This window comes from Artemia sp. Qi Xiang Cuo, chromosome 15 (assembly GCF_049724085.1).
Source record: "Artemia sp. Qi Xiang Cuo chromosome 15, ASM4972408v1, whole genome shotgun sequence".
In the NCBI taxonomy this organism is placed as follows: domain Eukaryota; kingdom Metazoa; phylum Arthropoda; class Branchiopoda; order Anostraca; family Artemiidae; genus Artemia; species Artemia sp. Qi Xiang Cuo.
The window spans coordinates 25492301-25506344 of NC_142808.1; the positions used below are offsets into that span (position 1 = coordinate 25492301).

General features: G+C 36.8%; 1 protein-coding gene across 4 annotated transcripts in view; it reads right to left on the minus strand.

The window, feature by feature from the left end:
- pyd (zonula occludens-like protein polychaetoid) overlaps positions 1 to 14044 on the minus strand; it is a 253318-nt gene that overhangs the window by 38564 nt on the left and 200710 nt on the right. For all 4 annotated transcript variants that reach the window (XM_089101630.1, XM_089101631.1, XM_089101633.1 and 1 more), the window contains 2 exons: positions 6176 to 6297; positions 603 to 781 (listed from right to left, as the gene is read on the minus strand). In XM_089101630.1, coding sequence (XP_088957756.1) covers positions 603 to 781; positions 6176 to 6297 — 301 coding nt within the window. The remainder of the gene's footprint in view (positions 1 to 602; positions 782 to 6175; positions 6298 to 14044) is intronic.

A 14044-nucleotide genomic window follows, 5' to 3' on the forward strand; every position in this document is an offset into this window, starting at 1 on the left:
AAGGTATAGATTTCCATATTAGGGGGGGGGGGGTAAAGTATAGCAGGTCTACAGGCAAAATGTGTTTGATAAAATTATTCTGCAAATTAGATAGAGAAGTGTATTTTAAAGTAAAATATACGGCCATGAACATAGTAAAATAACATAAATGAAAGGCACAAATAACATAAACTTTGATCAGCGATTAGCATAAAACACCTAAATGAAACACTACATTAACCTAATAATAGTACTTTATATTTGGGAAAACGGTCATTGAAAAAAAAAACAAATTAACAATTGGGAAAACACGTAAATGAAACATTACATTTACTTTATACTGGGATTTTTTTTTTAATATGCGGTGTGTAAATCTATAGCCCAAATTTATATCTAAAGTAACAAAGAAACTAACGAAAAAACTAACGAAGAAACTGTGTTCTTGAATTTTACAAACCGTAAACTTGAGTGAGTGGCACATAATACACAAGTACCAAAATTCCTTCCCCCTACGGAAATTAAAAAAATAAAACTCAAATAAAATTCTCAAATTTGGAAAGCATTATTTTCCACGGGGAGGGGGGGGGATAGAGAAGCCATACCATATAGATAGAGAAGCTTACTTTTCCCAATGATTTTGATCTTCTTCCATTTGTTCTTCTCCTTCTGAAAAATCCTCCCTTGTTCGAAGAATCAGAAACAGTTTGTTCTTTTTTGACAGCATTAAATTGTGCTGTGGCTATTTCTTCTGCGGTTATGCTATTAGGTATTACACCTCTTTGAATTTCTTGGCCACTTCCCCCTTAAAACAGAAGTCTATAATGTAGTAGGGCTAAAAATTATAAGTAATACAACAATTGGTAACTAAAAAGCCAATATTTCGAGTTTTCCCCTGAAATCCAGCAATCAGCTTCCACTAGACCCACATCAAAATACAACAAGATCCCAAAACAAATGAAAAAAAAAAAATTCAAGAGACCAAGGAATGGCGGTTCTATTGATGCAAAAGAAATGCCCAATAAGAGGCTTTCCGATGAAACCCCAAAAGAGAAACGATACCAGATATAACTTTTGGGGATTCCCCTTCTATTGGCTGTTGTTTCCACGGTTACGCTGTTGTTTCCAAATCAGACCCTGGGTAATGACAATTTTCTGAGGAGAAGCGGTACCAGATATAACCTTTAGAGATTCCCATTCTGTTGGCGGAAGTTGCCTTATCTTATTGTCATACAAACCCTGGAAGTTCCTGTTTTCCAAAAAATATTGTCATCCCCTTTTTTACACATAGAAACAGTGAGAAAAATAGAGACCAAGGTTAAGCCCTGACGAACAAGACCTTGCATCACTTTGGTATCGGCCTTTGGTATCGGGATTTTTTTTTTTGCCTAGCTCCCTTCACTGTGTATTCACTATAGTTGGCAGCTACGGCATTACACCATCACTTCGTTCATGCCTTCATTACGTATATCACTTCAAAAACATGTTTATTTATTCATTTAAAAAAGAAAAAATAATTAAAATTGCAAGAGGCACCTCGTACTGATAACTAGTTTTAAAGTTATGACGCCTGTCGGGAGAAACAAGAATTTGTTGACACTACTGAAAACAAGCCTCTTCAACACACTAATTATACGATTGCCATATACGAGTGTGAGTCATGGACCCTTAAAATTCACGATCAACATTCCCTAGCCCCATCTGAACAAAGTCACTAGACCGTATTACTGGCATTGCGTACCGGGATAGAGTTCTTAATATTAGACTGTTAGAAAGTCTCAAGATCAAACACATCACACTTGATAAAACAGAACTGCAACAACTTAGGTGGCTAGGCCACATCCAGCATATGGGAAATTCCTATCTTCTGAAAATATTCTTCGACAGCCACGTGCATGGTTCTCGCCTCACAAGTCACCTCCCGAAGAGATGGAAAAGATAACTTCTCAACACTCCACCTGCCACAACTTCCCCACCTGGCTAAAGATAGATGCTCATAACCACTGTTTATACATTTATACAGTATAATCCTTCCCTATCTCAACCATTATACGAAGCCGGACCAAGACGCAAGTGTTCCGAAGAACGTAGAAACATAAGCGACATTAGATTCTTTCACGGGTAGACAAGTCAGATTTCTCTTGAACGCAAAACTTGGCTTCACTTTTGTAACACTAAATTTTAAAGAATCTAATTTTAAATTAGTTTATGCCAATACATATTCAAAAATCGGTAATTAGTAGTGTAATGTTATTATTAGATGTTTTTAGAAATTACAACTAGGTTTTAAAGTCTCGAGTTGGTTTCAAAGGCATTTCGAGAAAGTTTCTGCCAAAATGCGTGTTCCAGGGTAATATACACTGAGTTGTCGATGGACGAGGATATGGGCGGAGCTTTTATATGCGCCAAGACTGTAGCAGCCAAATATTACTGAGTCTTGATTATACTGCATATAATTTATATACAGTGCTCATTACAGATATTATATCGCTATAAAAGTAGCCCTGAAAGGGGCTACTATTATCTCTATAAACGAAGAGGCCCCGAAACCTAAGAGCACGGGCAGGATTTACGTCTAGAAAGTCAGCAAAAGTAGCACTTTAAAAATACAAAATCTTTAAAAAACAGGATGCTGTTTTAGAAACCAAAGAATTTAAAAGCGACCTACTGAATATAAAAGGCTATTTTATAAGGTTTTCAATAGCATTTCACCAGCAATGTTATCGAAAACGTTTAGCATACAATTACAACCCTTTCAAAAACTCAAGAAAAAAAAAGAAACGTTATTTTAGTAGCCGTAAAATCATTAAGCAAAATACAAAATGACAGACTGGCTGATCGACAACGCAACTCATTGTTCTTAGCTATCTAAGAATATAAAATTGTAAATTCCAGAGGTCCGGTAACTTCTACCTATAGTACCGAGTTTTAAATTATGATGCTTAAATGTACTTAAATTATATATTGTTTTGTGTTTTCAGTAAAGCGCTAGTTCTGCATAATCTTACAATTTAGGGAGTTATTACGGGAAGGCGTCATAACATCTAACCGTCATGACCACTAACGTCAGGACACCGACAAAATCCGTCATGACATAGACAAAAAAATCCGTTAGGACATCGACAAAATTTAAAATTTTAGTTTTTTGGGGTTTAGGGGGGAAAAGGTACCTAGGTTAGGTTACGTATTTAATATATGCTATGCTTTACCCCCACCCCCTGATGTGCAAATATATAGCTGAAATTTGTTTCTAAACTATTATATACTTATTACTATTATTTAAATTTATAAATTTTTTGCCGATGTCCTGACGTGTCGATGTCCTGACGGTTAGATGAAATGGTAGCACCCCAACTATTAAATCAAGGAGGCACACTTGTGCCTCTATAAAGAGGCGACCCACCACAATGTTAAGCGATTTCAGGTCCTAGAGGTCGCAGAGAGACGGCGGTAATCGCATTTTGTAGCCCAAGCTCAAACTAAGAAACTTGCAAAATTTCATCCTCCTCCGACTTTATCTTCATGGGGTAAACTGGGCCGGAAGTTTGGACCCTCCCATCACAGCCCCCCTTTAACGTTGTCCGATTGGGCTGAAATTTAGAGGTTAAGCTTTCCTAGGGCCCGGGAGCTTATCCTCGAAATTTCAGCTCAATCCGATTACTCCTTCCCTGTTTTCAAAAAAACAAACATAGCCACTTAAAATTCATCATCATTTCTTTTTTTTTTCTTAGCCACGCCTACAGGCCACAGTTGGCAACGGATCCGGTTGAATGAGGACTCATTCGAAGCAGAATTCGACCTGTTAGGGCCTTTTCATATTTTCAGACCGAAAAAATTATCCCCCGAATTTACATTTACGAAAAACCTTAGTTTTTTTCAAATAATACACATAAACAGGTTAGACATGCTTTGTTATGAAAATATCTGCGCGTCAATTTTCATAACAAAGCCTGTCTAACCTGTTTATGTGTATTATTTGAAAAAAACTACGTTTTCTAAAGAGTTAAAGAGGCTGAGTTACAAGGTCAACCCTTAAAACGTACAGGGATTAGGAGGCACAGTTGGGGGGCTGTTAAAGAGGCTGAGTCACAAGTTCGAACCTTAAAACGTACAGGGATTAGGAGGCACCCTGTACGACGTGATTTGAGTATTCAGGAATTAAAAGCCTTAACACAAGAATGTTCAAGAGCGGGGGTTTGGAGGGCGGCAGCCCCCAACTTTAACTCCTGACACGATCAGCTAACAGTTAGTCAAGCAATAATAAGTAATAAACTGTACAAAAACGTGCAGAAATTATTTGAAAAAAACTACGTTTTCTAAAGAGTTAAAGAGGCTGAGTTACAAGGTCGAACCTTAAAACGTACAGGGATTAGGAGGCACAGTTGGGGGCTGCGGCCCCCCAAACCCCGCTTTCGCAGCCTTTAAATAAAAAAAAGTTTTTTAAACTGAAAGTAAGGAGCGACATTAAATCTTAAAACGAACAGAAATTATTCCGTATATGAAAGAGGCTGTGCCCTCCTCAACGCCTCGCTCTTTACGCTAAAGTTTGACTTTCTCACAACTCTTTTTTTAAACAATAAAAACTTTAGCCTAAAGAGCGAGGCGTTGAGGAGGGCACAGCCTCTTTCATATACGGAATAATTTCTGTTCGTTGTAAGATTTAATGTCGCTCCTTACTTTCAGTTTAAAAAACTTTTTTTTTTATTTAAAGGCTGCAAAAGCGGGGGGTTTGGGGGGCGGCAGCCCCCCAACTGTGCCTCCTAATCCCTGTACGTTTTAAGGTTCGACCTTGTAACTCAGCTTCTTTAACTCTTTAGAAAACGTAGTTTTTTTCAAATAATATGAAGTAGATTTGATAAAATGTCCCTTATCTAACTAGTTCTATCTTTACAAGTAGTTGTAATATTCATGTAATGGCATTTGCGCAAATACCACATTACCATAGCGTCACATTTGTAGTACGGAAACACGGGAGATACTTTCATTTCTGACAAATATTTTTTCGTCACATCAATGGACATTCCTGAAATGCGTCTCTGAATTATGTTGTTAGACATAGATATTTTAAGCATTTTAATTTCACTCACTTCTACTAGAGCTAATTTAACTGACTTTAATAAACAAGGTATGATGAGGGTTTCAACAATTTCATGGGACTTTTTTTGTTTTAAAAACTTCCGGAGCGAGTTCATATGATGCCTGAAATGAAACATTTTTTTTTTTTTTTACAAGGGTCCAATGTTTTGTGGTCGTGCGAAAAAATCCAAGTTTTTTTCGATAGGTCCGTAATAGTGCGTTTCTACGTGACGTTCAAGCTTTGAGAGTTTCACAGATTTTGAGCTTGAGATCTTTCGTCGGAAGTGTTCTTCCGAATGGATTGAAATAAGTTTGAGAAAAGTGCAATAAGGCAGAAGAATTTTCAAAATAAACAGAAGGCGTAACTTCCATTGCAGCAAAACAACATTTCCCAGACGAGCCCTTCTCAGTTATGCCTATTTCACTGGCGACTCCATAGGAAGTCGCGACACACCGGCTGGGATGACTTAGAAGATAGTTTCACGTGATACTGTTATTATATTGTTACTCTTTTCAGTGTTAACATGACAATAAACGAATTTTTAAACCACTGAAACCCATTTAGGCTTTAAAATATTCAATATTATTGAGAATAAATTGAGAATAAGTCAGAGGAAGAAGCTCCGAAAATAATTGTTAACATACCAAATTTTTAAGGCACTGAAGAGAAATGAATAAAATGAATAAAATAAACAAATGAATGAAATAAATAAAACACAAATTTTAAGGCACTGAATAAAAAATTTATTTTATGAAATGAATAAAATGAATAAATGAATAAAATAAATAAATGAATGAAATGAATAAAACACTAATTTTAAGGCACTGAAGAGAATGATAAAACACTACCCTTTCTAACTCGTTAACTGCACTATCTATCTATCGTTTATTCAGTGGCGGATCCAGGATTGTTTTAGGGGGAGGGGGAATAGATTGATCGATAAACTTGCATTAGGAGCAAGTTTAATTAACGCAAACTTGCGTTAATGAGGTAAATTACACTACTTTAGACAATGTTAGGGGGGCGCGCGCTCCCCTCCCCTGGATCCACCACTGCGTTTATTACTGATAAGAAATAAATACAGCATTTAGTTTACTGAAATCTATGGTTTGCAGTACTTACCGATCCTAGCGACTTGCCATTGCCCGACTACCCCATTATATAGGGTGTCAATGATCTTGAATATTTCTCCTTTCTTAAAACTCATATCTCCTTTGAGTCCTCCATCATAACTAAAGTGGGTCCTATAAAAGAAAATTGCAATCTAGTTATGAGACCTGCATTAAAGATCAGAGGAAAGGGGTCTTTCCTCTGAAAAACTGACGTAGAAATTTTCAGCAAGGGTTTTATGACATACATCATTGAAAATACAAAGGATATTTACATATATATATATATATATATATATATATATATATATATATATATATATATATATATATATATATATATATTTATTTGAAAAAAACTACGTTTTCTAAAGAGTTAAAGAGGCTGAGTTAAAAGGTCGAACCTTAAAACGTACAGGGATTAGGAGGCACAGTTGGGGGGCTACCGCCCCCAAACCCCCCACTTTCGCAGCCTTTAAATATAAAAATAAATTTCTTTAAACTGAAAGTAAGGAGCGACATTAAAACTTAAAAGAACAGAAATTATTCCGTATATGAAAGAAGCTGTGCCCTCCTCAACGCCTCGCTCTTTACGCTAAAGTTTGACTTTCTCACAACTCTTTTTTTAAACAATAAAAACTTTAGCCTAAAGAGCGAGGCGTTGAGGAGGGCACAGCCTCTTTCATATACGGAATAATTTCTGTTCTTTTAAGTTTTAATGTCGCTCCTTACTTTCAGTTTAAAGAAATTTTTTTATATTTATAGGCTGCGAAAGTGGGGGTTTGGGGGCGGTAGCCCCCCAACTGTGCCTCCTAATCCCTGTACGTTTTAAGGTTCGACCTTTTAACTCAGCCTCTTTAACTCTTTAGAAAACGTAGTTTTTTTCAAATAATTTCTGCACGTTTTTGTACAGTTTATTACTTATTATTGCTTGACTAACTGTTAGCTGATCGTGTCAGGAGTTAAAGTTGGGGGGCTGCCGCCCCCAAACCCCCGCTCTTGAATATTCTTGTGTTAAGGCTTTTAATTCCTGAATACTCAAATCACGTCGTACAGGGTGCCTCCTAATCCCTGTACGTTTTAAGGTTCGAACTTGTGAATCAGCCTCTTTAACAGCCCCCCAACTGTGCCTCCTAATCCCTGTACGTTTTAAGGGTCGACCTTGTAACTCAGCCTCTTTAACTCTTTAGAAAACGTAATTTTTTTCAAATAATTTAAACAAGAAACTGAATTTCTTTTTAAAGTTAAAATTCAATATGTAAAAAAGTTTGTCAGAAGGTGAATCAAACCCGAGTTATCCACCTTACAGTCTGGAGTATCAATCGAAGGACTGTACAGACACAACAATAGATGTCTTTTAGTAAATGAAATCTATTTTCGACGCAAGCAAATTCCGAAAAAACTTGATATTTGGTTTATGGAAAACAGGAGAGATCAGATTGAGCTGAAATTCCAAGGATAAGCTCCAAGGCCCCAGGAAAGCTTATCCTATAAATTTCAGCCCGATCAGACAACGTTAAAGGGGGGTTGTGGTGGGAAAAAATAACATGGGCTAATATAGGAAAACGAGGTTTTTCGTAAATGTAAATTCGGGGGATAATTTTTTCGGTCTGAAAATATCAAAAGGCCCTAACAGGTCGAATTCTGATTCGAATGAGTCCTCATTCAACCGGATCCGTTGCCAACTGTGGCCTGTAGGCGTGGCTAAGAAAAAAAAGAAGAAATGATCATGAATTTTAAGTGACTATATTTGGTTTTTTTAAAACAGGGAAGGAGTGATCGTATTGAGCTGAAGTTTCGAGGATGAGCTCCCGGGCCTTAGGCAAGCTTAACCTCTAATTTTCAGCCCAATCGGACAACGTTAACGGGGGGCTGTGGTGGGAGGGTCCGAACTTCAGGCCCAGTTTACCCCATGAAGATAAAGTCGGAGGAGGATGAAATTTTGCAAGTTTCTTAGTTTGAGCTTGGGCTACAAAATGCGATTACCGCCGTCTCTCTGCGACCTCTAGGACCTGAAATCACTTAACACTGTGGTGGGTCGCCTCTTTATAGAGGCACAAGTGTGCCTCCTTGATATATATATATATATATATATATATATATATATATATATATATATATATATATATATATATATATATATATATATAATATATAAATAATAATATATATATATATATATATATATATATATATATATATATATATATATATATATATATATATATATGAGTAGAATTATAGTAGGACACAATCCGGAAGTAAGTATGTTATCGTGCTTACTATTTGAACAGGAATGTTAACAAAATTGATTCTTAGGCTATATTACCAGTGTTTCCACTTCAATTTTTTTCAATCCCCAAAGGGCTGGTGGAAAATCCCTAGAAATCCCTATTTTCAATGCCAAAATTTCTATAAGTTTCTGTATTTTCTGACTGCTTCCCAAGTCACAAATAAAGCCTTATTAGGCTGACTTTTAATAGCATTTGTTCAGGACGACCTATTTTGCGCCGATAATTTTCCCAAATATATCCAATCAGAATTTTGATGTAGTGATTTTGTACAACGTAGTTGAAAGGTCCAGTATTTGTTTTTGTTAAGATTACACTCCCCCCCCCCACAGCTCTCAGGGCCAAAACAATCATAGAACCCTATTGTAGAGGTTTAAAGCCCTTATATTGAAATTTTGGAATTGTAAAACAGGGAATTTACTCAAGACAGTGAAATTTGTATAGACATTAGAAATATTTCGGCTAGTTAGGGAGGGAGGGAGGGATATGCACCAAAAGGTGCATTTTAATACCAAAGGATCCTAACTTTCGTTGAGCCTTTAGATAAATACAGAATTAGTTCTAAGAAGAAGACAAGGTGAGGGTGGAGGTAGAGATTGATGTATAATCCACAGGGCCAAATTCAGGACTTTGATTTGGGGGTTATTTTTCTTAAGGGGAGGAGACAAAAAACTTATCAAAAATGTAAAATTGATATTTAATCCCTCTTGATTTCTGGAAATATTTCTGGTCTACACTGTTATTGTTAAAGTAAAGAATAAAATAAAAACCCAAAAATTAGCAGATTTTTTGTTCTACCCAATGATATTGCCTGATATTTGTAGAATACTAAAAAAACTGAGTACGGTTGTTCAATTGCACAAGGGTTCAATTACACGAGGGTTCAGTTGCCCGGTGATTCATTTGCAAGGGGGTTCAGTTGCATGGGGTTCAATTAAATGAGACTGAGTTACACAGGGGTTGAGTTGTACGAGGGTTCAGTTAAATGAGGCTCAGTTACACGGGGGTTCAGTTACATGGGTTGGTAATTGTCAATTAGCTGGAACCCACGCAAGAAGTCAAGTTTGGTTAATGCTAATGAAATAAAACAAAACATGAGGAAAATATAATAGCTTAGAAACAAATTTGGGCTATATATTTACACATTAGGGGGGTGGGGTGGGGGGGGGGGTAAAGTACGAGTATATCATATGTTAAATACGTAACCTAACCTAGGTACCTTTTCCCCCTTAACCCCCCCCCCCCCCAAAAAAAATGTTTAAATATTGTAAACGCAATGATAAACCACGGTTTGCAGTCCAATTCTCTATTGAAAGATTCCCGTTTGACTAGTTTCTTAAGCATCTTCCGTATACAATATATCGCGTGGGTTCCAGCTAATTGACAAGTACCCAGGGATTCAGTTACATAGTGGTTTAGTTGCAATGGAATCACTCTAAAGGTATGTCTATTTCTTATCTAGGTCAGTAATTGAAACTCCGGTAGGCTACTTATGTCTTAAAGCCACCCCACTCAAGTTCTTCATCTAAGAATAACCGTTTTCTTTCTGTGTTAAGTAAAAACAAGTGTTTTCAACTGAAAGTAAGGAGCAGCATTAAAACTTAAAACGAACAGAAATTATTACGTATATGAGGGGGATTGCTCCTCCTCAACATCTCGCTCTTTCCGTTAAAGTATTTTAGTACTCTTAAAAAAGTTTCTTATTGTTCTAATTAAACGAATCTTGTGTTTCACGAGGTGTTGAGGAGCAGCAACCCCCCTCATATATGTAATAATTACTGTTCGTCTTAAGTTTTAATGTTGCTCCTTACTTTCAGTTGAAAAAACTTGTTTTTTTATTTAATTGCTGATCGTTTTTTAAATGATACCAGGAAATATGGCTCCAACTTCACGAAAAAATCCCTCCTACCCCTGGATATATTCTCTAGACAATTCAATCCTGGTAAAAATTTATCCCAGGCAATTAGCCTTAACATCTCCAGGCGTAAAATTGAGCCGACAAAGAGAAAACAAGCCATGAGAAGAATTTCGTATAAGAATTCTGGCAAATTTCCCCAGTTTAAAATATTCCCTGAAATATGCACCCCCTGGCTCCCTTCCCATGAATAATTCCCCCCATGGAAAATCACCTCACCAGCAAATTCACCCCCCCCACACCCTAAAAATGTATGCATACTTCCCTATAACGGTTCACCCCCTATAACAAATGTTATAGGCAAACAATGGGCAAATTCTATAACTTAAGGCCCTTTCCCCAGGGGTTATGGGAGGGTCATGATATCTCCAAAGGTAAAGTCATTTAGCCTTTCAACCCTGCTGAACAAAATGACTATCTCAAAACTTTGATCCGACAATTTTGAGAAAAAAGGGTGTGGGAGGGGGCCTAGTTGCCCTTCGATATTTTTGGTGTCTTAAAAAGGGCACTAGAACTTTTATTTCCGTTCGAATGATCCCTCTCTCGATATTCTTTGACCACTTGGTCAATACGATCACCTCTGGAGAAAAGCAAAAACAAATAAACACGCATCCGTGATCTTTCTCCTGGCAAAAAATACAAAATTCCAAATTTTTGCAGGTAGGAGCATGAAACCTCTTCAATAGAGTTTCTCTGGTACGCTGAATCTTAATGTGTGATCTCCATTCCGGTTTTTTTTTAGTTTGGGTTACTATTGAGCTGTGTCGCTCCTTACTTAAAGTTCGTTACTACGAACTGCTTGATTTCACTACGTGCTTGGTGATAAACAGCTTAGCCTGAGAGAGATGAGTTACAATTTAGGTATGTTTAATTAAATATTTTAGTTGGTATATTGGTTAGGTTAGAAATCATATAATATAATAAATTCTGGGGGGGGGGGGCTGATTTCCATAATTCTTTATTGTAGTTTCCATAATTTTATTACTTGTCTTATTTTTTCGTCATATTTTGGTATATTTCATTACGATTAGCCTAACTTCACTTCTTGAGTGGGTTGGCTATTAAACACAAGTGCCTAAACTCCTTGAAATTTACCAAAGGACGCTTTGAAGTTTGAACAAAAAAAGACAACATAAAGTAATAAATGAGCAAATTAAGATTTTTTGAATCAACACAACGTTTTTAAGTAACATGACAAGATACCCAGGTGTGGTGTATTGGAACCGGTTGCCTCAGCCAATCGCAGGGTGAGAGGATCGATCTCGCATAGTACCTGGGAATTCCTTTGAAACATATTGTATCTTAATTTTTTTTTTTATAAATTTCAATCTTATATCAATATAAGTAATATCTCAAACAGTCATAGAACAAGTTGCCCATTGTTTATGTTGTTTACATATGAAGGTTCTTTATTGGGAAAAGGAGGCATGTTTGATCCCGTCTCCAAAAAGTATTTTGGTATTAACGTGAAACTTTAAGGAGATGCTGAGAGGGATATTGACTTTAAGGGATATTTTAGGGGTATATTAAACTGACAATCCACGGTCATTTTTTTTTTTCAGTAAAGCCAAAATTATATTCTGGTCTTGAGAAGGCATGGGGGGTAGTCAGCCCTATTAATGTTAATTTTTGCACGTTTTGAGTTTGACTCGCCTATTTATTATAATCTCTGTTCGTTTTGAGTTTCCTTTATTTGTTGATAGTGATTTGTGGTAGTTTTACGCTTGGAAGATTATTTGACTTTATTTCTACCAGTTTTTGGCTTAATGGAGCTCTTTACTTTTCTATGTAAAACTTATTTTGTGGAAAAAGCTTTAAATTAGTACAAATATAAGGCAGCGTCATTCAGCCAGGGGGGGGGCTGGCGCCACACCCTGCCTTCCCCCCCCCCCTCCCCCTTTATGGGTGCCCATGAAAAGAGTAATCATATTTAAATAAGCTGGGCTATAAGAGTGTAGTCGGCCAACCCCAACTTTCTGCATCAGGTCCAAGATTAAGAACCTGCTATCGTTGTTTAGGGAAGATGCATTTTAGTCAAAATATTTGTCCAAGATCACACACTGTCCAAGTACTGTTTTTCTTTGTTTTTTTACCCCAAATCCTCTTTCATGAAGTAGATATGATCTGGCTGTTCTAGCTACTTTCACACATTACCTCTCCCACCACTCATAGTCGTCACACTAACCTCTGCAATAGGTTCCACCCTCTCTCTAATGGCACTCATAGATGACTTTTACAAAGTTGCCGACTGCAACCCAAATCAAAACTAAGTTCACATTCCTTTTCACTATCTTACCCAAGACAACTGTCTGGGTTGCCATCAACAGTCACTGTCTGAACCATTTCAGTTTAATTTTCTCCCTCAGTACTGCCTTCTCACCAAATCTCTTCACAGCCTGCTACTTTGTTTCAATGCTTTTGTTGCTTCAAGTTTTTCTTTTCCACCTCTTCTTTGCCTTCCTTGTAGCAAAGGCAGCTTTATCTTTGCTTTTACTGATGTATCAGTGAGCACTTTTGTTCTTCCCTTCTTTCTTCCTTGAAGCATTTTGTTTTCTTGGTGGTGATGGGATATGGTTGTACTTGTTCAGGTGTGACTACCCTATTTCACAATGGCTGCAAAATCACAGAGCTTACTGAAAGCATTGGATGATAAGATGGCAGTGCAGGTAGGGATAGGGCTGGAGTTAGAGCCTCTGACGAGCTTGGCTATTTGCCACCAGCTTCATGGCCTAAAAAACATTTGGTTGGTCTGTATTTGAGACCACAGATGTTCATTATCAAAACAATCTGGATTGAAAGGGGATATACCTTCCAAATCCCTTCTGGATGTTTGTTAGTATGAGAGCTAAGGGGAAAGATTTTCCGACCAACCCGGCTGTGATATAAATGGTGATAGTTCTTCTTGATGTTGACTGTTGCTTGATGACTTCTTCAATAGGGTTTCTCTGGTACGCTAAATCTGAATCTGAATGTGCTATGTTTACCCCCCACCCCCTAATGTGCAAATATATAGCCCAAATTTGTTTCTAAACAATTATATTGTCATCGTATTTGTTTCATTTCATTAGTATTATCCAAACTTCACTTCTCGCGTGTGTTCCAGCTAACCGATAAGTACCAAGTATTTTAGTTGGTATATTGGTTAGGTTAGAAACCATATAATATAATGCGTTCTGGAGAGCCTGACTTCCATAATGCTCTGTTGTAGTTTCCATAATTTTGTTACTTAAGTCTTATGTTTTCGTCATATTTTGGTATATTTTATTAGGATTTACCTAACTTCACATCTTGAGTGGGTTGGCTATTAGACACATGTAGCTAAACTTCTACAAATTTACCAAAGGAAGCTTTGAACCCAAAAAGACAACATAAAGTAATTAATGAGCAAATTAAGATTTTTTGAATCAACACAATGGTTTAAAATAACTAAATCATATACCCAGGTGTGGTGTTGTGGAACCGCTTGCTTCTGTCGATCGTAGTTAGAGATTCGATCCTGCACAGTGCCCGGGAAGTTGAGGTTATAAAATATGCTAATATTTTTTTTTCAATTTCAAATATCTTATATCATTACTATGAATATCTCAAAAAGTCATATTTTGCCCTTTGTTTAAAAGGATCCTTGCTAAATATAGACAAACAAAAAATAATTGTGGTTTAGCCCGCCATTTTAATT